We start from the raw sequence: 20,089 nt of genomic DNA, 5'->3' as shown, positions 1-20,089 counted from the left end.
TTTGTTTTGGTTTCCAATCGTTTCAATCGGTCTTATATTACATACAGTGAGTCATAGATTCATTGATTTTATGTTTAAAAACTATAATATCTTTAAATTAACGATGAAATCGATGGACACAAATGATATCAATTGGCACGACTTGATGTCAATTGATTTGGATGTCTTAGGAAATCAATTGAATACAAATCATTCATTGGTTACACAATTAGCTTCATATTTGACATCACTTTCAATGGATAAACAATTTGTATGTATTATTAAATTATATAAATGTTTTATAAATTATTTTTTAGTTTTTTGAATAATTTTGGTCTTAATATTAATGGTTTATATTATTTACATTTTATTTGTGTTTTAATATTAATATTTGACCATGTTCATTAAATAAATTACGTAACTTACTATACAGTAGTATATTTTTACAAAAATCTGTTTTATCATGCTAAATTTAGCAATTTAACCCCTACCCCCTAGAGATGAAGATTTTGGAGATTTTTTTGGCAATTTAAAAAAATGTGTTTTAAAAACAATGAGTGCCCACTCATAAAATTTTAATTAATATTTGTTAACATTTTTATGTTTTTCAAACTTATTTACATTAAATTATTATATAAAAATTTAGTTAATTTAGTTAAAGAAAGAAAAATTAATCTAAATATAACATTATTTTGATTAACAGAAATATATTAAATTTAATTAGTAATTGTATGAATTATTAAATAATAATATATATAATATTTGATAGGATTTGCAAAAATTAGACGAAAATGTGGCAAAATTTATGCTTACATTGCAAATGATTGTCAAAAATTTGCTTAAACTAAATATAAATCCAAACGAAGATATGAAGAATAACAATATAGTGATCAGTAATAACCAATTGAGTCGCGAGAATAAAAAGTTACGGAAGTTGTTGGAGATTCACCAAAAAGCCATGACTTATAACCAGACAGTCAGTGGTGAATACAGTGGTGAATACGTTCAGTGCCCTCACTGTCCCAAAGTGTTCTTCGATACTAATTATCTGAAAACACATTTTGCTAGAAGACATCCAAATGATTCGCTTGACTCGGAAGGTATGCTGGCTTTGACTAAGAAAATAGACAAATACCAAACTGAAGTGTTTGGTGATAATAAACAACTTAAACAATTGACAAATGAGATCAAAGTGTTGAACGAACAGTTGACTAAAACTGAAATAAGATTACAACAGGAAAGGGATGAGAGATTGAAATTAGAAGAACATATTAATTATGTGTTGAAAGTTAGAGACAAAGAGTTGCAGCAAATGATGAAAGAAGAGTTAGAAGATATAAAGTTTGTTAAAACGGAAAGGGATGTCATTCAACATTATAGTAATAGTAAGGATCAATCAAACGATAATACAGATGATAGTAATGAACAAACATCTTCTAAATCATTGGATGTCATGAAAATCGAAGAAATATTTGCAATTCAAGCAAAAGAAATGATTAAATTAGGTACTAATGTCCAGAAATTAGTTTTACATTTGACAGAAACATCAAACATAAACAATCAAACAATAAATGAAAGCAATAAAAAAACAACAACTAATTTGTTAAGCGATTTAAAAACTTTTTCATTTGATTCATCCAAAAGATTAAATAATACTAAGGAGATAATCATTGATGATATAAAAACTAAAAACAATAAAATAAAACAATTTAATACAAGAATTGATTCGTTTGAAGACAAAAATATGATTGACTATAGTATCGAAAACAAATTCAATAACAAAGATAAGATACAAACCATTGATGACAAAAAAATGTCAAAAACCCCTAAAGATTTTGCTGAAGAAGTGATAATAACTTTAAACGATAAATTAAAATCATTTAATATTGATATAAATAGTACCGGTATTACTAATGAACAATATTCAGATATAATGAAAAAAGTTATTGAAGAGCGACAGTTAGCGATACAACAAAACAGATTTGATTTTAATTATGAAGCCATTGAACAACATATTAGAAATTTTATCGAAAAAAAAGTTGACGAAAAAATGGGTTTAGATGTGAAAGAAAATGATATATCAATTGAAAATGAGAGATCACATGAAACACTATTACTAAAAGATATGACTAAACAAAATCATATAACTGTTGAAAAAAGTTTAGTTGAAGCAGAGGTACACACATCACCACTAATTGAAACAAAATTATCAATTAAAGACCAAAATGTTGTACAAAAAATAGAAATTAGTGAAAATAAAACAAAAACAATTAATGATAGTTTGAATGATACAATTAAGCAAAGATTGAGTGAAACTAATAATATTCCTAAATCTGTATTAAAATCAATAATTAGTAATAAAAAATTAGAGGAAAATAACGATAAATCTAAAGAAAGACACATTAGGTTCAGTGATCATCACATTGAACATCAAATTAGTCCGGAAGACTCGTCCAGTGAAGATGATTACAGTATAGTAATTAGCGATTCAATTATCGCACCTAATATATCATATGATGACTCTTCACAGTCATCGACAGCTCCAATACCGGCTCGAAGAACACAGAAATCCAATTTATCTCTTGATTTCAAATCTCCGTTTTCGATGACTTCAGACGAAGACATGATTAATGATTCAATTTATAAAATTAATGACCAATTGATGAATGAAATTCTTCACACAAATGAGTCAAATAATGAAAGTGATTCGCAATCACTAAAAAATAAGTCGACTCTCAATGAAGAAATTAAAGTCGATTCTCAACAAACAAGAGTTCATGAATTGGCAGAAATGATTGAAAAGCAATTAAATAAAAGAAGTGAAAATAATAGAAAACCACCCGTCGGTTCGGTAAATGTGGTCACTGGTCAACACGTCTCAAACAAACAACAAATTTTGAATTACAATAGATTAGACTCGGATTCTGAAAGCGATTGAAAATCAATTTTTCATAAAAATTACTTTAAATACAATATTTGTTTAAATAATTAATTAAAAAAATTATATTTGAATGAAATCAAATTTATTAATGAATTTATATACAATCTATTACTGTATTACAGTTTCAATAAAATTATTTGCAATTTTGATATTTTATTCTACAGTATTAGTCAAAATGAAATTTCAATTTGAATTCAACTCTTTAATTAATTTATTAGTAATTATTACTTTTTTTTTGTTTAAACTCTTGTGATTTGTAAAAATAATTTATTTGATAAAATATTTTGATAACCAATACTAAAAACTATAAACAGATAAACAATTACTAAAAACAATACAAACTTTTGTGTTAAAATACGACTGAAATTAGATAAAAGACTAATAGATTCAAAGTAAGTTATATGTGATTAAAGTTCGGGCAACTTTCCAAAGAAGGGAAGTTCCCTAATAAAATCCCTCTCTATCCCGTTAGAAAGGAAAATATATTTTATATTTCTACAATAAATAATACCAAAACTTAATTTTTGCGTAAAATTTCATTGAAATATTTAAAAATAAATTTGAATTCAATCAATTTAGTGATACTATTCAACAATAACACTCAAAATACAGTTTAATACAACATTTGTTATTAAAATCTTATAATAAAATTCATTGTTTAGGGTTCAATAGGATGTAAGCACAATGAAATAGATTTCATGGGAATTCCCAGAGAGCTGGGAATAAAGAGAACTTTTGGAATATAAGACGAGAGATTGAATTTTGCCGAACTTACGATTGTATTATACAAATGGTTTCAAAGATATTCTTTTGAATTATTTTGAATGTTTTGATCAGATTTTGTAGTGATGTCTACTTCTTGATAGTCATATGTTTATTAGATTTTTGATTTGTATTGTTTGAAACACGAGTCTTATCCAAACATATGATTTAATCACAATTATTGTCCATAACTTTATCAAAATCTTCTAATTCAATGTCAGCAGAAAATCCCTGCATTTGATTATTAGTATTAAAATCATTGATATAATTGCAAACTGAATGTATTTTTATAATCAGTTATGAATCATACAATACAGTGCAATACCGTTTTTTTTAAATATATATCTTTAAAACTAAAGTGTCTTAAATTTGACTAAATTACAGAAAAAACTAACAAAAAATATCTTCTAAATTATAATCCATTATTTTTTAAATTATAGGAAAATAGATGAAAAAATTACATTATACATTGTACCTGTAATAATAACTTTCAATAATTTATTGTATGTGTTAAGTATACAATACTATTCATATAATATAATAATTATTCTAATCTTTAATACAATTAATTGATAAAAGAGATAAACTTTTTAAGAATATTATAATGAATATAATTTGTAAAAATTTGTTATTAAAGTTTCATATAATGTCAAAATTAATAATAAAATTTATTTTTAGATATTTGAATTGAAATATATATATATGAGTGGTTTATAAATGACTAACTAATTCATTGATAAATGTAGAAGAAATAGGTTTTACTTTAGACGTCACTCATAAACGATACAATTTTTCTCATTAACATTAAGTGCTGTTTGTATGCATTACTTGCCTTTACGTACAATCCAGGGATGTTTGAGGAGATCCTGGATTGTGATTCTGTTCTTCTCGTTTTCGGTCCAACACTTGTAATGAAGATCTTTGAGATCTTTGCCAAAGTCTTTGATGAAACGGCTGTCAATGAATGATCTGTCGGTTTGCTCTTTAATTTGTCTCTTCGAGTCATTGAAATGAAAGGGAAACTTATTGTTAAGCATACAAAACAAGACGACTCCCAGCGCCCAAACATCGGCAGCGAAAGCGTTGTACTCTTTTTTGGACACAATTTGTGGGCTATAGTAGGGTTCGGTACCACAGAATGTCTTCGACAACTCAACCTTTTCTTGATCTTCATTCCAACATTTCTTCGAAAAACCAAAGTCTGTCAGTTTAGCAATTAATTCGCCCGACTTAGAGGTTAGCAAAATGTTGTCCAATTTAATATCCCGATGAGCCATATGAAGATTGGTATGCATCCAACAAACTGCTTGAGACACTTGTGTGAACCAAATACATGATTTTTCTTCAGGAATTGCATTATTCTTCTGTAGATAATTAGCGACATCACTGTCTGTACAAAACTCCATAAAGATATACATCTTATGATTGCATCGAATTATGTCATAAATAAAGACAGTATTGTCGTGTTTGACACCAATAAGAGCATCGATCTCTCGCGGAAGGAACTTATCTTTAAATTTTTCGCCGACGGCTTTTAAATCCATTACTTTGATGGCAACCGTTTCGATACCGGTCTTAGAATTGGTTCCTTTATAAACCTGACCGAAAGCTCCTTGACTTAACTTTTTTTGAAATTCATAACCTTTCTTTTTCATAACCGCTGCAGTCTTGGGATCCAAATCAATGGTATCTTCAGTCATATCTTATCAATAATAGTATTGTATTACTATAAAAATCTGAACTGATCTGTGTTATAGTCACCTTCAAAATGTATTATTAAAACGCGCTATTGTTTCAATCAATTTCATTGTATAACACGCGCTATTATACATGTATTTATTGCAATTGACAATAGTTTTAAAATATAAATTGATTCAATCGGGATATAGAGTTGACCAGTCATGTGCTATACTTCTATTATCGTCGCCCACCTAACCCACCACTTCCTAACCCACCACTTCCTAACCTCACACACGAACTTCACCCAAATTAATACAAATATAAGATTATAATCAATAATTCAAAACTTTTTAAATTTAAAAAAATAGTGTATGATATACAATGAAATTGATTGAAATAATAGTATGTTTTAATAATACATTTTGACGGTCACTACTAAATATACTTAGATTTTAGCCCAAAAATCTTTTAATAATAAATTTTATTCAATTTTAGCTTTAAATTGAGGCCTTATATCAAATTCAATGATACTGACTGTCAATATAGGCTTTAGTTACCTTAGAGGGCTTCGCTTTTAATATTGGTTTTATATGATATACTATTATATTGATAATACCCTTATATTTGGGTTAGTTTGTGGTTAGGTTGGGTGGGGTGTGTGAGGTTAGGAAGTGGTGATGAAATGGAGTGGGGTTAGGATGTGTTGAAAGTTTGGATGGTTTGCTGTTTTAATGTATTTATATTAGTATTTGTTTTTTTGATTAAATAACTTTAAATTAATTTAAGTTTAGTTCATTTCATGCGCTAATAGTTAAATCAATGCATTTAATAGTGTTTTATTGAAGGCGAAAATAATGTATAATAGCGAAGACTCAAAATATTTAAATTCATTTATATTTATAGCGATAAAAATATATCATTTATAATAGGTATACATGAAATATATAGAAATAAATTATCTATTCAATGTGTGAAATTGTCTACTACCGTAAAATCGTGTTTTTTATCCCATATGGAAATGTAAAAGTCATGGGGAATAATGCGAATATTTTTCATTTTTTTAATTCTATGCGAAAAAACACAAATATAAAAATAATATTCGGCTAAAACAAAGTTTAAGCCCGTAAAAGAAAATTATTTTTTTTCAACAGAAAACAATTAATTAGGTCCTAATAAACATATATTGATCAAAATTATTGCGCGGAAACACCTAAAACCCAACTAAAATCTAACCTAAATACCTGAGCTCTCATAACATAATTATATACTAATTATAAAAAATTTTAATATTAATCAATCGTAAAGCGCGTGAACAAAATTAACATTTATAACATTGATAATAAAATAGTATTGTTGTCATTTCTTTATAATACTTTTAAAAACAACTAGTTGTTCACGCGGAACATATAACCATCTAATTTTATAGAATTTATAAATTATAGATTAGATTAGGTTACCATTGAAAATTAGGTTAGGTTGCGGATCGAACACCAGGTTAGGTAACGGAGCGAACACTAATACATTAGATTAGGTTAAGTTAACATTTGTGTAATACCATTATAATTAGGTTAAGGTTGCGGATCGAACACCAGGTTAGGTAACGGAGCGAACACTAATACATTAGATTAGGTTAAGTTAACATTTGTGTAATACCATTATAATTAGGTTAAGGTTGCGGATCGAACACCAGGTTAGGTAACGCAACAAAGACTGATTCGGTAATCCCAGTACTGTATAGCTTTTGATAAATTACCATTGAATATTAGATTAGGTTGCGAGGACATTGACACTTAAATTCATATATACATACAAAAATTTTATACTTATAGTCGTATAGATAATAATATTTTTTATTAACTACTATTGTATTATATAGTCATTGATAACAATATTCATGCGCTTTATATTTATTAATATTAATTTTTTTATAATTAGTGTATTATTTTGTTATATGAGCTCAGGTATCTAGATTTAGTTTTAGTTAGGTTTTAGGATTTTCCGCGCAATAATTTTGATCAATAAATGTTTATTAGGACCTAATTAATTGTTTTCTGTTGAAAAAAAAAAATTTTCTCGTACGGGCCTAAACTTTGGTTAGGCCTAATATTCAATTTAATTGATATTTTTAAAATTAGTGTAAAAACAAATTCAAATACTTTATTATATTTAATCAATAATTTATTTTTTTTACATTATGTTAACATTAAATTTATAAATAACTAATAATAATATGTTAATACAATTTCAATTATTTTATTTAATGTGAATCTAGAGCTTAAATAAACTATTTTAATACAACGCAGACATTGTTAGAATTTTTTTCAAATTATAATTATCGGTATTTATTTTTTTCTCAGTTTTATTAATTCATATTACAAACAACAATATGATTAAGACTAGGGTTGCTAAAGGGGAGGGGGTATGGGGTAAGACTTCTTACCCCTACGATCGAGAAATTTTTGCTTTTACCCCCTGGCCTGAAGCCAAAAAGTTAGGGGGGCCCCTACCAATTTTCAACTATGTAAAATTTTATATTAAACAAAAAAATAAATATTAAATTAGTTTTAATATAAATTAATAGCTTATGTATAGAAAATAAATAGATAAAAATACTTAATTACATCAATTTAACATTATTTACACTAAATAATATCGTAATATATGTAAGAAAACAATAAAAACTTAAATGTTTTTATATTTAAATATAAAAAATAATTATTTATTTACTAATTAACGAAAAATGTGTTTTAAAATACTAATTATGATATTAAATAAATATTACATAAGTAGAGTTGGGGCACTCTACAAGGGAAAAACGTTCCCTAATAAATTCCCACCAATTTTCAAGAAAAATAATATTTTATTTTATTTTTTAGCTCTTTATAAAAGATAGTATATATTTTATTTTATATTAAGTCGAAAACTAAAATTTTTACCATAAATTTTAAAATAATTATATTTGTGTTAGTTATAGTTCAATATGAAATACTATATAAAGATATTCTTAAATTTATTATTTAGAGTTAATTAATAATTATTTCTGACATTATTATTATTAAGACGTTATAATAAATACAGTACTATATCATTAATTTTTTAATTAATTACAATTTTTTAAAAACTAAATAATTTTATTTTTAATTAATTATCACAATTAAAGTTATATATATTTTTGCATTTCTTTATTTTTTAAATTTTTGTAAAAATGAATATTAATTTTAGAAAACATTTTGAATATTGAGATTAAGTTGGGAATATTTTTAATAGTTAATTTATAGATAATTTATAGGGAATTTATTGACAATTTAGTGGGAATTTATTAAGATTATAGGGAATTAATGGAAATATAATGGGAATTTATTGAGAATTTATAGGGAATTAATGGGAATTTATTGAGAATTTACTCAAATTTGGCAAAATTTTGGCAAGCTTTTTCGAGATTTTTGCCATTTTACCCCCTATACCCCCCTGAAATCGAAAACCTTTAGCAACCCTGATTAAGACAATTTTAAACTTTTGATTGTTTATAGATAACTATATAACGGTCAGTAGTGGCCAATCACTGGTATAAATAGTAAAATATCAATATTTATTAATAATAACATTAATTTTATAATATAAATAGCCTATAATTAACTGTATAAAACATATATAAAATTATTAAACTTATTGTAATTATAAATTATAAACTTATTAATAATTATTTTGTATTAGAATTGGGAATTGTATGGAACTGATCAAAGATAAAGTCCGGAATATTTTCGACTACAACTTTACGCTGAAGTCCCGAAAATTCTATTAAATTTTCTAAAAATTCAAGAGTATTGTATACTTCTGGTGGCAATTCTGTCACTTTCGGTGAACTATAAAATAAAATAATAAATTTGATAATAAATATTTAAACTCTATATTATATACCTAATGGACATTTGAATCTCAGTTTGAGCGCAAACATATTGAGAGCAATGAGCTATATATTGATGAATAGTGTTTTCATGAAATTGTCGCAACAAAGTGATGACTCCAAACACAAACGGCAGTCCATCAGACAAATCGCTTCCTTTTTTCGCTGTTAATCCGTGAATGGATTTTAAATAAACAAATTTTCCCATTTGAGTGATTGTCATCAATAATAATATCATCTCTAAATATGATGGCGCTCTCGATGTGATGTATATCTATTTGAAATTAAATAGTTATGTGAAAACATTTGATTTATTATAAATATTTGTTTGATAAACCTTTGAAAGTGGATCTGAAATGCCTGTCCACTCCAAATAGTTGGTCAGTTCATATAGCAATGGTGTATCTTCTTTAAGAAATGGTTTATTAGATGTGCTGTAGTGATGCTCCAAATCCGATATAATTGCTCTTAAATAATACAATAAATAAGTAAATAAATTTACAAATTCATTAATTTGTTTAATAGACGAACTGATTAAGCGTATTGAGAGCATTAGCCAAATGTCTTGAATGAAGTTTACACGTCGTGTTGAGTTCGTGACCAATATTGCACCTAATTATCTGCATTTGACCGATGCGTGCGATGGCGTCGAATACAGCCGGTAATGATTTGGTTGCCTTTGATAGGGCTGATCCAAAGATTGAACTAAAATGTGTTCCTAAATTAATTTAAGAAAAATTATAATTTTTGTTCACTAAATCTAATTAAATATTAATAACAATAAAACCTATTATCTTTCCATCAGTTGTCCCTAAATTTTCATTAATTTCTAACAGTATTTGTGGCCAATGTTTATCTTTTGTAAAATTTCGGTCCAAATATTGCATAATGTTTTGAATTTCAGTGACAATCATGAATGATATCAATCGATCCAAACCATTAATACCAGCTGTTCCTATGCTTTTCTAATAAATTTTTAATTTAATTAATTTAAAGATACATAAGTACAATGTAATTGTGTACCATCATTAATGGGAACAATTTTGTATCGACAACTTGTAAATGAGTCTTATTGTCAAACCATGTGCTCATTGAGTGCACATATATTGTGTTCCTATAAATAAATTAAAAATTAATATTTAAAAACTGAATACTTAATTATCAATTACTTTGGATCAGTCATTCTTAATAATTCACGTGCGAGTCGACCAATAAAATTGATTGAATAGGGATCCATAGGTAAGAATTTGGGTATCGGTATAGAAGCTGATTGATAAACACTCTGATAGTCGAGCACTTTATGTCTCATAAAAGCATTGCATTCCTGTTCGACATTATAGTTGACAATACGTGACACCTCTTGTTGCCACATCTTTAGGCCATATATGCAGACATAATCTTGAATGTATTCAAACGATCGACGAAAACCGTCCATCACTTGTGCCAAAGCTTTGAGTTTAGGCACGAGTTCACTCGTTTTTGCTTTACTATTAAATACAAGTCCTTTATGAAGAGCATTGGCCGCTTGTATGACTAGTTCTCTTCTGATGCCATCTTCAAGAAGTCTCTTGGGATCAATTTGAATTATACCGATTAAAGTTGCCTTCATTGCCAAAATACCTTCAGTGAACACCGATATAGAGTGCGTGAGTTTTGCCACTTCATGTCTTTCTTCTAATTGTGAGTATGTCTTCATTTGATCTTTCATAAGACGTGTTGGCAGCTCTTTAATGTTATTCGTTTGTAATTCAATAATACGTGCCATCAAACTAAACATTGTTTCTGGTATTATATGAAGAACTTTGCGTACATAAGACACTAACTCAGATGAATAATATTGAGAAACTGATATCAAATCATTACTTGAGGCCTGATTTATGCGAAGAAGTGGCATATCTAAAGCTGACGCTAATTTCAAGAATGTTGCTCTCAGTTTGATGACTAGTGTTGGATCACTTTTAATACCTGATTGCATATATTTAGTAAAAGATGTATCGATTATCTTCCACGCAAACGACAGATCGCCCACTATTTGCAAAGTAATCAAAACATCTTCTTTAATATTCTGTGTTTTAATCATATTGTGTAACATTTTTTGACTTTCAATAAGAAATTGTCTCACATGAAGATTGCTTTCTAATTGATGAAACTCTTGTACTTCTTCTAAGGCTTGAATTAATTTAATAGTCTTCCTATTTGTCACATTTGTTTCGTCATATATCAGTCCATCAATTTGTTTTGACATTTCTCGCAGCCATTGCTCTAAACTTGTATTTTTCTCAATTCGTGTCAATGGTTTGTTACCTGAAAACACTTCCGCCAACTCTGATATCCTTTCAAATGCCTCTTTCTTATAGAAATTCCACTTCTCTTGTTTGTCACTCAAAAGCTGTTTATACATCTCTTTGATCTTAAGCTCAAACTCTGCTGTATTCAAAAGCAATTGAAAAACAACTAACGGTTGGTATTTACTTTCAATTATAACTAAATCTCTCAATTGTTTGCACTTTTTGTTGACAACACCATTGGATTCATTTATAAAATGATGACACGTGTGAAGTGTTAGCCATCTAAGTGTGACATTACAGTCACGAATAATATTCATTAGTTTAGAGACATTGTTTAACAGAAATTCTTCAGTAAGAGTCCCTTCTTTCAATAGTTGTTGTAATTGTGGCAATAATTTTATGATTTTAGAGTTGTATTTGTTTGCATGAATTTTAACATTTTTCTGATCAATTGTGTTATTTAATGCCAATTTTGCAGACTTATATGGATCCCATTCCTCGACTAAATTGGCAACAAAACCCATATACATACTTATTATCCAATTATCTGCAAAACATTTGTCGACAATCTCTCGCATAGCGGCCGACTCGTTGTGTAAAATATGTGGTGAAAAGTAAAGAACAACGTATAACATGACGGCCTGAGTGGCCAACGCAACACTTCGGTGTTCGGGCTGAGGAAAGGCACTGCTCTGGTTGTAGATGTCATCCGATCTCAATCTGCCGATAACCAGATTAACAAAATTGGATCCAATTTGTGCTCTTTTAAAGTAGTCGTCCGGATAATTGATGGGTCGCTTACCATTTGGTGTATATCCTGTATTTCTTAATAGTTTGCACACATCGTCAAAATTTGACTCCGAAGTTGACCGCTGACCACTATATCGGTAATACGATACTAAAATACGTTCTCTTACCAGACCATCAATACGCTGGTCAACCATCAAAAGCATAACTCCCGACAAATACAATGCTTCGCACAGTAATTGTTTGCCGTCATTGTCGAGAAGTACCGATTCAAGAGATTGTTGAATATAAACACCTTCTTCAAGATCTTCGACATAACGATTGATATCAACAGTAAACCTGTGGATACTCTCGAAGACTAAATAAAATCGAGTAATAATTTCGATATAATTTTCGCGAAACTCGTCGTCTCTATCGAGCAGTTGTCCGTTGGATTCAATTCGCTGGTCAAACGTGTCGCTCGTCTTAAAGTAACTAAAATCTTGTATAACTTCTGAGTACTTGTTTTGGTCAGACTTGGTCTCCAATCGGAACACTGTGGGCACCACTTCCGAGAGCCGCAATAGTTCGGCAATAATGGCATTACCTCTTGAGACCAGTCGAACCACATTTTGACCACAACTTGACGAAAGAAAGTCACTCATGTCTTAAGCGACACTAAAGACAAATCAATGGTTAAATCATATGAAACACCCATTCATTGCATAAACAATACTATAATAAWAAAAACATATGATTTGTGTTTTGATTCGCATTTCCAATACATTTAATACAGTATTACAATAAATATTGTAAATATTTAACAAACAATATATACATATGTATTATAATATGTATTACATATAATAAGTATTTATAAACGCATTCCTATAGTTGACATTAATTGCCATTAATTTTCATTAATTGACTTTTTATTGACTTTTATTATAAATTTAAATAAATGTTAAACAAATGCTACAAACAATAATACAAACATTACTTTTACAACATTTATGTAATTTAAATGACAGTTTGGCTCTTATTATACAACACTTGTCTCTGATTGGCTGACAATTAGGGGTAATGTTATTGACTGACACATTGAGTGAGGCGTTTGCTATGCTTTGTGTGTCTTATTGTGTGTGTGTGTGTGTGGCCTACATATAGGGTTATATACTTAATGGACGTCCAATGTTTGTACAATTAAATAGTAATTAAAATTTATATATAAATTGTATAATAAATAGAAATTGATTAGAAAGTTGTGATTATATATTATTTTAAAAATAAATTTTTCAAATGTTTTATTCCTATAAAACTCTATAAATATTTTGTGGATATATTTGACGTCAACTGAAACCAATTTGTGTCAAATAAAGTGGACGTCCATAACGTGTGACTACTGTTTCTTAGATTTAATAAACGAAAAGCTGTTTTTGTGTCGACTTTTGGATCATATATTGAATGAGTTATTAGTATTGAGTGACTCATTGACTGACAACATATACACTGATATCATATATGAATCGTCGAGACATCGATTGGTCACATCTGTCCACAAGACTGTCTCCGACGAGTTCCGCAGATATCCATTGAAATCGTTTTTTTTGGTGACAATTTGGTTATCAAAGCAATTGATTGATTGCTCCTTTACTTCTGTTTTTCAACAACAATGTCATCTGAAATGGTTGTCCGTCGGGCCTCTCACGCCAACAATTGGTATTCAGGATCAGGTAATCATTTAGTTTTATGTCATATCTTGAGTATAATTTGATTGTTTATAAAAAATAGCTAAAGAGTTACGAAATCAATTGGAAACCTGGTTGACCACCGCTGGATCGTCAACTCACGGACCCGCGCGGGCTATAATTGCACCGTATGTTGACTTGACTTAGATTTCATAGAAAACTAATTTTATTTCTTTTGAATGACCAGTCATGCGGGCTATCATTATTGTGGCGCCTGTGCTGCCTATGCTTACAAAGAAATATCACCGCAAACAACGTATATAATTAAATAGATTTATCATTTATCCAATAATTAATTGATTGGTTTTTAATTACAGGAAACGAGTGTTTATCTTAGGTCCGGCTCATCACATACGGCTGGGCGGATGCGCCCTCTCTCCGGCCAAGGTTTACAAGACTCCTTTATATGATCTAAATATAGACCAAAAAAGTATGTCGCGATTGTTAATCAATTTTTAAATAAATTTTTGATTTATTTAATGTTTGGTGAAAACAGTTTACAGCGAACTGTACGAAACACAGATGTTTGAAGAGATGACTCTTCACACAGATGAAGACGAACACAGCATTGAAATGCATTTACCATATGTGGCCCGAGTTATGGAGGGACAATCATTTACTATTGTTCCCATCCTTGTGGGCTCATTGACCACCGAAAAGGAGGTTCTTTATGGCAAATTGTTAAGCAAATACTTGGCTGATATTGACAATGTCTTTGTCATCTCATCCGACTTCTGTCATTGGGGTAACCGTTTTGGTTATCAATATTACGATAAGAGTGCCGGAGATATCTACCAATCAATTCAAAAATTGGATGAAATTGTAAGATAGGCATAACTTTTTTTAAATTTCTTTTAATATATAACTTTGTTTTAATAGGGAATGAATGCAATTGAGAAACTCATTCCTTCAGGATTTAGCTCTTATTTAAAGAAATACGGAAACACTATATGTGGAAGACATCCAATTGGAGTGCTTCTCAATGTTAGACATACTATTATATAACATACAGTACTGTACTAATAATTATTGCATTAAAACATTATTTATCTGATTAGGCCGTCCATGAGTTGGGCAACTCAGGCAATGAACATAACGCTGCACTCAAGTTCTTAAAGTACTCCCAATCGAGTAAATGCTTATATATGGGCGACTCTTCAGTAAGCTATGCGGCCGCCAGTCTTAAAATGGACTGATATATGATATGATAACAATCAATATATGAGCACTTAATTATCAATTGTGCCTATAATTTAATAGACATTTAACAAAGTTTGTGTATTTCTTCTATTTTGATTAATTTCCCAATATTTGTATTTAATGGATAATAATTTAGAGAAAACTGCTTTTTAAAAATCAATAAAATATTAAAAACTAATTTATTTTGTCTGAAATGTCAAATGAAAACTACAATAAAATGAAAAATATTGTATTTACGGTATGAATACATTATATAATAATTATAATGAATTTATGGACTCTCAATGTCTGGAATTACCTTTTCTTCTTTGTTTACATTATCATCATTTGATTCATTTTCTTTCATAATTTCATCCTTTTGGACATTTGTTTCAATGACTAATTGTTTATCAGAGCCGGTGCTCAGATTACCGCTAAGTTTATTATCAACGGTATTGTTGTCTTCCTCTTTGTTTTTATCTTTATTGTCAACATTATCTTCGTTAGCATTATTTTCTTTAATATCTTGAGCTAACTCCACAACTTTCAGACTATCTTTTGAATTATCATTAGATTCTTCTTTATTCACATCTTTGTGTGAATCATCAGATTTAATAACTGATTTTATGTCAATTGATTCTTTAACATCTTTGTCATCATCTAAACCCTTAAGAATATCATCGACAACTCCCTTCAGATTTTTACTGTCAACTTCTTCGTCATTATTCACATCGATCTCTAATTTAATGGGAGAGTTGGGAGCTTTGACTTCAAGTTTAAAATCTTTTGGTCTATCAATGAGTTTAATGAGTTGATCGCAATAAAATCTTTTAGCCGTCTTTCTATTCAATCGCGTCAAATGTACAAATGTCTTCAGTTTAAGTTTAGGATCTTCATAAGGATCACCAAAGTATGTTCTTTTCTTTCTCTGGTGTGAAGATGATGGCGAAGAATCATCAGATGACGAATAAATTCGCTTTTTATTCTTCTCACGTTCTCTTTCTCGACTCCTTTCCTTGTGTTTATCTTTTTCTTTAGACCAACTCTTACTGTCTTTAGAACTTTTGAGATCCGTTGTCACGTCCTTTAGTCTGAATCTGTCTGAAGAATTGCTGGTTAAAGACTTGTTAAACTTATGTCTTTCTTTCTCTCGCTCTTCACGTCCCCGTTCGCGCTCTTCTCGTTCTTTATCTTCTTCTCTCTTCTTTTTTTTGGCTTCTTTTTCTTCTTTAATCCTCATTTCTTCCTTCTTCTTCTGTAAAACAATTTGTTTCTCTTCCTCTTCCTTTTGTCGTTTTCGTTCTGACTGTTGATGTCTTCCCAATGCCTTTCCCTTATCTGTACTCCATTTGTGTTCATAGTCTTGATTATAAAGTGTAAATCTCTAGAAAAATAATTATTAATAATAATTATTTCAAACTAAATAATTGCAGTCAAATGTAATTACTTTATATAATCGGTTATGTTTTGCTGACTTTAGATGTTCTTCAGCCACACTATTTTCAGCCATATATAAGCTACAAATTGGACAATAAAATCCCTTAATTGGTATTAAAAACTGAGCGCCTATTCAAATAAATTAATTCAAAATAATTATCAAAAACATTAAACAAAATCATGTATTAATGCAACCTTTTAGCGCTGATTTAGTTTTTTCTTCAACTTTTCCATATTTATTAGCGTTATGTCCGGAAATGATTTCAGCAATCGATGGTTTCTTTGATTGTTTTCTCCACAATTTCAATTCATTTGGCGCTAACTTCCAATGATCCTTAGAGTGCAAGTGTTCAAAATAGTCTTGAATTTTGGGCACCATTTTATCACAATCTCTACACCAATGAGATCCCGGATCGAAGTACTCGAATAAAGAGTTTTCGTATTCAAATTCATCCTCTTCTTCGTCTTGTTCGTCATCATTAATAGATGAAGTAATGTTTGAATTTTGAATAAGCAGTGCTTCATAATTGCTGGGTTGTGATAGTCCGGCATTATTTGCATTGTCTCCGGTGTCCAACTGATTCCTCACTATTTTATTGTATTGACGAATCCTTTTGTCGATTTCGACATTCATTTTATACACTTCGTCTAATCGACGTTTGATGTCATCTTGTAATCGGCGACACTCGACAAGTGCCGGGTCTTTATAACTATCGCGGTTACGGTTCTTATTTCTTAAGATCTCACCTTCTCTTATGGCAGACTTGTCGAGAATTGATTGCAATTGTGTAGCCTTTTGTGAGTACTGTTCTTTGAGCTGATTCGCAACCAAACATCAAAATTTAATCATTAAATACATCAATAAAATTAATCAATGATTAATCAATACATACAGTGATCAGATCGTCAATAGTGTTGATTCCATGGAAAACAATTGTCAACTTCTCCTGAAACAACTTTTCCTCCCTTTCCTTCTGAGTCATACCATCTTCATCGACATCGCGACCGTAACCGGCGTTCGGATTACCGGTTGGCGGCTGTGGTCTCTGATATGACGATTGACTTTTGTTTGAATTATAATTTGGATTTGAAGTCGGGTTTGAGTTTGCATTTGGATTGGGTTTGGCGTATGGATTGTTGGCATTAGGATTGGGATCAGATCGCATGGCATTTGCATTTTGAGATGAACTTTGATAGGGACTGGCATTTGACGGATGACTGTATATACTGTTGGGATTCGGGCGGTAAGGGATACTGTTCTCCATTTCGGGATCAATTGGATCAATTGTCACTAGGATTTGTCATATAATACTAAAACCAATTATTTATTCAATAATAATGATAACAAAGTCCGACACTCTTTACATTATAATTGCGATAATTATTACAATTAAAGTCAAATATAATTACAATCAATGGTTGGTCTCGAGTGACGGCTTAAGACTCTAACGTATAAACAATTGAAATAACAGTTGCATTGCTTTCATAGTTATTGATGTTCTGTAATAATGTTTACATACAATACTAGATATTCACAATATATATACATTAAACACATAGATTATGTAAAACATTTACACACAAATTCACTTAATATGTGTGATACTTGTGAATCCTTATAAGCCCCGCCTCCTATCGCTTTATATATTGTAATATGAACTTCGTATATGTTTTCTATAATTTTATTTGTTAGTAATATTCCTAACAGTAGTTATTGTGTGTAACAGCAAAAAGTGAGCCAATACTTGCATAGTGTGACCATAAACACAGGTTTATACCATATTTGATACAATCAGGTAATTATATAATACAACATTAATATATAAATCATAGCAAAAGATATAAATAGTAATTATAATTATTTATAATTTTTGCAATTTATTAATTGTTAATAAATTTTAATTAATTTATGATTAAATTGTTATTATGTTATAAAAATGTTGATCACTCTATAGTTTGAAATAAATAACAAAAATAACGTAGAGTTTAATAATATTATGACTTTGAATACTATTAGTGAAAATGATGTTCACTGAAGTGGATGTCTTCATCTGCAACAATACACTCATTGATCCCGATATATACCAATACTGGTTGGATGGCAATACAGGTACTAATTGTTGTCTATCGGAACAATTGAGTGACTGTTTGAATGATGATATGATTTCTAGCACAAGAAGCGGCACTTTTGGTGCGACAGAAAGAAAAATCAGTGTTAGGTTTTGTTCACGAAGATCTCATAATCAGCGATATTCTGGATCAGTATCGGACTTTCCAATTGATTGAGAAGTTGCTGCCGGTGCCAACCCAACTGTCCGAACAATGGACTTTCCAGTTGACACCAACTACTCAACGAATACTTATCGAAAAGTATTATAATTTTGACGATCAGGTGATTCGCGAGATTTTAGGCAAAAAGTTGTCGGGACGTAATCGCAAGGATTTAGATGATGTCAGCGACAAGACTGGTGTCGGTATTAAGAGTTGTCGGCGACAGTTTGATAACGTTAAGAGAGTCTATAAAACAGTTGAAGACATGTCCGGCAATCTGTCGCTTAACATTCAGACCAACTTTCTTTTGCCCACAGAATTAGCACAAAAATATGCAGCCGTTGTCTATATCGCCAACAATCGCTTTGAGACAAACAAACGAAAACTACAGTATTTACAGTTTACCGATTTTCTTCACTGTTCTACCGAAATGATGACCAACTGGTCGTGTACTGACCCGGACTGCAAATACGAGGAAACATCGATGGATATCGACCGCGAGTTTCTTCAGAATTTGCGCGAATTGCGTATTCTTTTAGAACGAGAAGCCATTGATGAACACAAAACACTTGTAATTAGAATCTTAAAAAACAAAGTCTCCGATCGTAAGCTCGCGGACATCGACTCAATGTTTAAAGTATTTAAACAAATTTGATATCTTTTGTTAACTCAAAAGATATGTAACTTATTGTTATAATTATTATTATTTTTTAATTAAAAGAGTTTATCGCGAAATGTCATAAATATTGCTTATGGTCTGAATCACAGCAAAGAGATACGAGACCTATACTTAGACATCGTCGAGAAGATCATAGAGCCGGCAAAGAGTATTAAATTAACACCAAATGATATGAATGCTCTTATGGTTCTCTACAAAGAAAGTCCACAATTTATGGAACCCTACAAAACGTATAATATTTACTTTACTGTATATTTTTATCTTAATTATTATTTTTTATTAAACTATAAATTTTTAAGTATTAGTAATTTTTATCATTTTTTTTACTCACAGTAATAAAGAGCTGCTAAGCGTTTGGGAAAGATTTATGAATACATTCAACAGTTGTGTATTGAAAATGTATCGCTAATAATGAATGACTAGTCATATCTATATTTGTGATTATTTTAAATAAATGTTTATTTTGCGTAAAAATCAATATTTAAGGAGTTATTA

The 20,089-nt window shown here is 29.6% G+C and overlaps 6 protein-coding genes across 7 annotated transcripts; 3 read left to right on the top strand and 3 right to left on the bottom strand.

Moving 5' to 3' along the window:
- The first annotated feature begins 103 nt into the window (after positions 1-103).
- On the top strand, positions 104-2,917 carry LOC128966309 (cilium assembly protein DZIP1-like). Its single transcript, XM_054313156.1, has 3 exons — positions 104-250; positions 749-1,484; positions 1,908-2,917. Exons 1-3 carry the CDS (start codon positions 104-106, stop codon positions 2,915-2,917), a joined length of 1,893 nt encoding a protein of 630 aa, XP_054169131.1.
- Positions 2,918-4,435: 1,518 nt separating this feature from the next.
- Positions 4,436-5,484, bottom strand: LOC128952132 (testis-specific serine/threonine-protein kinase 2-like). The gene is made up of 2 exons (XM_054297470.1): positions 5,444-5,484; positions 4,436-5,384 (listed from the first exon to the last, which is right to left on the bottom strand). Exon 2 carries the CDS (start codon positions 5,380-5,382, stop codon positions 4,507-4,509), a length of 876 nt encoding a protein of 291 aa, XP_054153445.1. The 5' UTR covers positions 5,383-5,384; positions 5,444-5,484; the 3' UTR covers positions 4,436-4,506.
- A 3,556-nt stretch (positions 5,485-9,040) lies between these two features.
- On the bottom strand, positions 9,041-13,061 carry LOC128952866 (WASH complex subunit 5-like). 2 transcript variants are annotated; one of them, XM_054298322.1, is made up of 8 exons: positions 11,130-13,061; positions 10,436-11,066; positions 10,290-10,380; positions 10,054-10,231; positions 9,798-9,984; positions 9,604-9,733; positions 9,281-9,540; positions 9,041-9,225 (listed from the first exon to the last, which is right to left on the bottom strand). In XM_054298322.1, exons 1-8 carry the CDS (start codon positions 12,943-12,945, stop codon positions 9,063-9,065), a joined length of 3,456 nt encoding a protein of 1,151 aa, XP_054154297.1. In that variant the 5' UTR covers positions 12,946-13,061; the 3' UTR covers positions 9,041-9,062. The 2 variants fall into 2 exon arrangements, with proteins under 2 accessions (XP_054154297.1, XP_054154296.1); XM_054298321.1 differs by having other exon boundaries at positions 10,436-13,061.
- Positions 13,062-13,619: 558 nt separating this feature from the next.
- On the top strand, positions 13,620-15,306 carry LOC128952733 (protein MEMO1-like). The gene is made up of 7 exons (XM_054298171.1): positions 13,620-14,013; positions 14,072-14,156; positions 14,216-14,284; positions 14,346-14,458; positions 14,525-14,850; positions 14,908-15,012; positions 15,087-15,306. The coding sequence occupies exons 1-7, from the start codon at positions 13,953-13,955 to the stop codon at positions 15,222-15,224; spliced, it is 897 nt and encodes a 298-aa protein (XP_054154146.1). The 5' UTR covers positions 13,620-13,952; the 3' UTR covers positions 15,225-15,306.
- Positions 15,307-15,466: 160 nt separating this feature from the next.
- LOC128951840 (myb-like protein X) lies at positions 15,467-18,161 on the bottom strand. Its single transcript, XM_054297122.1, has 4 exons — positions 17,538-18,161; positions 16,840-17,461; positions 16,655-16,773; positions 15,467-16,591 (listed from the first exon to the last, which is right to left on the bottom strand). Exons 1-4 carry the CDS (start codon positions 17,907-17,909, stop codon positions 15,500-15,502), a joined length of 2,205 nt encoding a protein of 734 aa, XP_054153097.1. The 5' UTR covers positions 17,910-18,161; the 3' UTR covers positions 15,467-15,499.
- A 180-nt stretch (positions 18,162-18,341) lies between these two features.
- LOC128952759 (acidic fibroblast growth factor intracellular-binding protein-like) lies at positions 18,342-20,078 on the top strand. Its single transcript, XM_054298199.1, has 5 exons — positions 18,342-18,440; positions 18,662-18,754; positions 18,816-19,552; positions 19,637-19,824; positions 19,928-20,078. The coding sequence occupies exons 2-5, from the start codon at positions 18,667-18,669 to the stop codon at positions 20,001-20,003; spliced, it is 1,089 nt and encodes a 362-aa protein (XP_054154174.1). The 5' UTR covers positions 18,342-18,440; positions 18,662-18,666; the 3' UTR covers positions 20,004-20,078.
- The last annotated feature ends 11 nt before the right edge of the window (positions 20,079-20,089 follow it).

Source organism: Oppia nitens, unplaced genomic scaffold (genome assembly GCF_028296485.1).
Source record: "Oppia nitens isolate AA-2021 unplaced genomic scaffold, nextdenovo-longstitch-racon4-pilon3 scaffold1_pilon_pilon_pilon, whole genome shotgun sequence".
Classification (NCBI taxonomy): Eukaryota; Metazoa; Arthropoda; class Arachnida; order Sarcoptiformes; family Oppiidae; genus Oppia; species Oppia nitens.
Note: the sequence above shows the minus strand (reverse complement) of the source record. Positions and strands in the feature narration are given on the sequence as shown.

Excerpts from the sequence above, each read along its gene's own strand:
- LOC128966309 (XM_054313156.1), top strand. The coding sequence starts at position 104 with ATGAAATCGATGGACACAAATGATATCAATTGGCACGACTTGATGTCA. Across the intron at positions 251-748 it reads TTTCAATGGATAAACAATTT|GATTTGCAAAAATTAGACGA; the intron begins GTATGTATTATT and ends AATATTTGATAG. Across the intron at positions 1,485-1,907 it reads AAAAGAAATGATTAAATTAG|ATATAATGAAAAAAGTTATT; the intron begins GTACTAATGTCC and ends AACAATATTCAG.
- LOC128952132 (XM_054297470.1), bottom strand. The coding sequence starts at position 5,382 with ATGACTGAAGATACCATTGATTTGGATCCCAAGACTGCAGCGGTTATG.
- LOC128952866 (XM_054298321.1), bottom strand. The coding sequence starts at position 12,945 with ATGAGTGACTTTCTTTCGTCAAGTTGTGGTCAAAATGTGGTTCGACTG. Across the intron at positions 10,381-10,435 it reads TTAAGAATGACTGATCCAAA|GAACACAATATATGTGCACT; the intron begins GTAATTGATAAT and ends ATTTATTTATAG. Across the intron at positions 9,226-9,280 it reads GAGATTCAAATGTCCATTAG|TTCACCGAAAGTGACAGAAT; the intron begins GTATATAATATA and ends TTTATTTTATAG.
- LOC128952733 (XM_054298171.1), top strand. The coding sequence starts at position 13,953 with ATGTCATCTGAAATGGTTGTCCGTCGGGCCTCTCACGCCAACAATTGG. Across the intron at positions 14,459-14,524 it reads TCTAAATATAGACCAAAAAA|TTTACAGCGAACTGTACGAA; the intron begins GTATGTCGCGAT and ends TGGTGAAAACAG. Across the intron at positions 14,851-14,907 it reads TTCAAAAATTGGATGAAATT|GGAATGAATGCAATTGAGAA; the intron begins GTAAGATAGGCA and ends TTGTTTTAATAG.
- LOC128951840 (XM_054297122.1), bottom strand. The coding sequence starts at position 17,909 with ATGGAGAACAGTATCCCTTACCGCCCGAATCCCAACAGTATATACAGT. Across the intron at positions 17,462-17,537 it reads CTATTGACGATCTGATCACT|CTCAAAGAACAGTACTCACA; the intron begins GTATGTATTGAT and ends GTTGCGAATCAG. Across the intron at positions 16,774-16,839 it reads AACTAAATCAGCGCTAAAAG|GCGCTCAGTTTTTAATACCA; the intron begins GTTGCATTAATA and ends TTATTTGAATAG.
- LOC128952759 (XM_054298199.1), top strand. The coding sequence starts at position 18,667 with ATGATGTTCACTGAAGTGGATGTCTTCATCTGCAACAATACACTCATT. Across the intron at positions 18,755-18,815 it reads CTGGTTGGATGGCAATACAG|CACAAGAAGCGGCACTTTTG; the intron begins GTACTAATTGTT and ends TATGATTTCTAG. Across the intron at positions 19,553-19,636 it reads ACATCGACTCAATGTTTAAA|AGTTTATCGCGAAATGTCAT; the intron begins GTATTTAAACAA and ends TTTAATTAAAAG.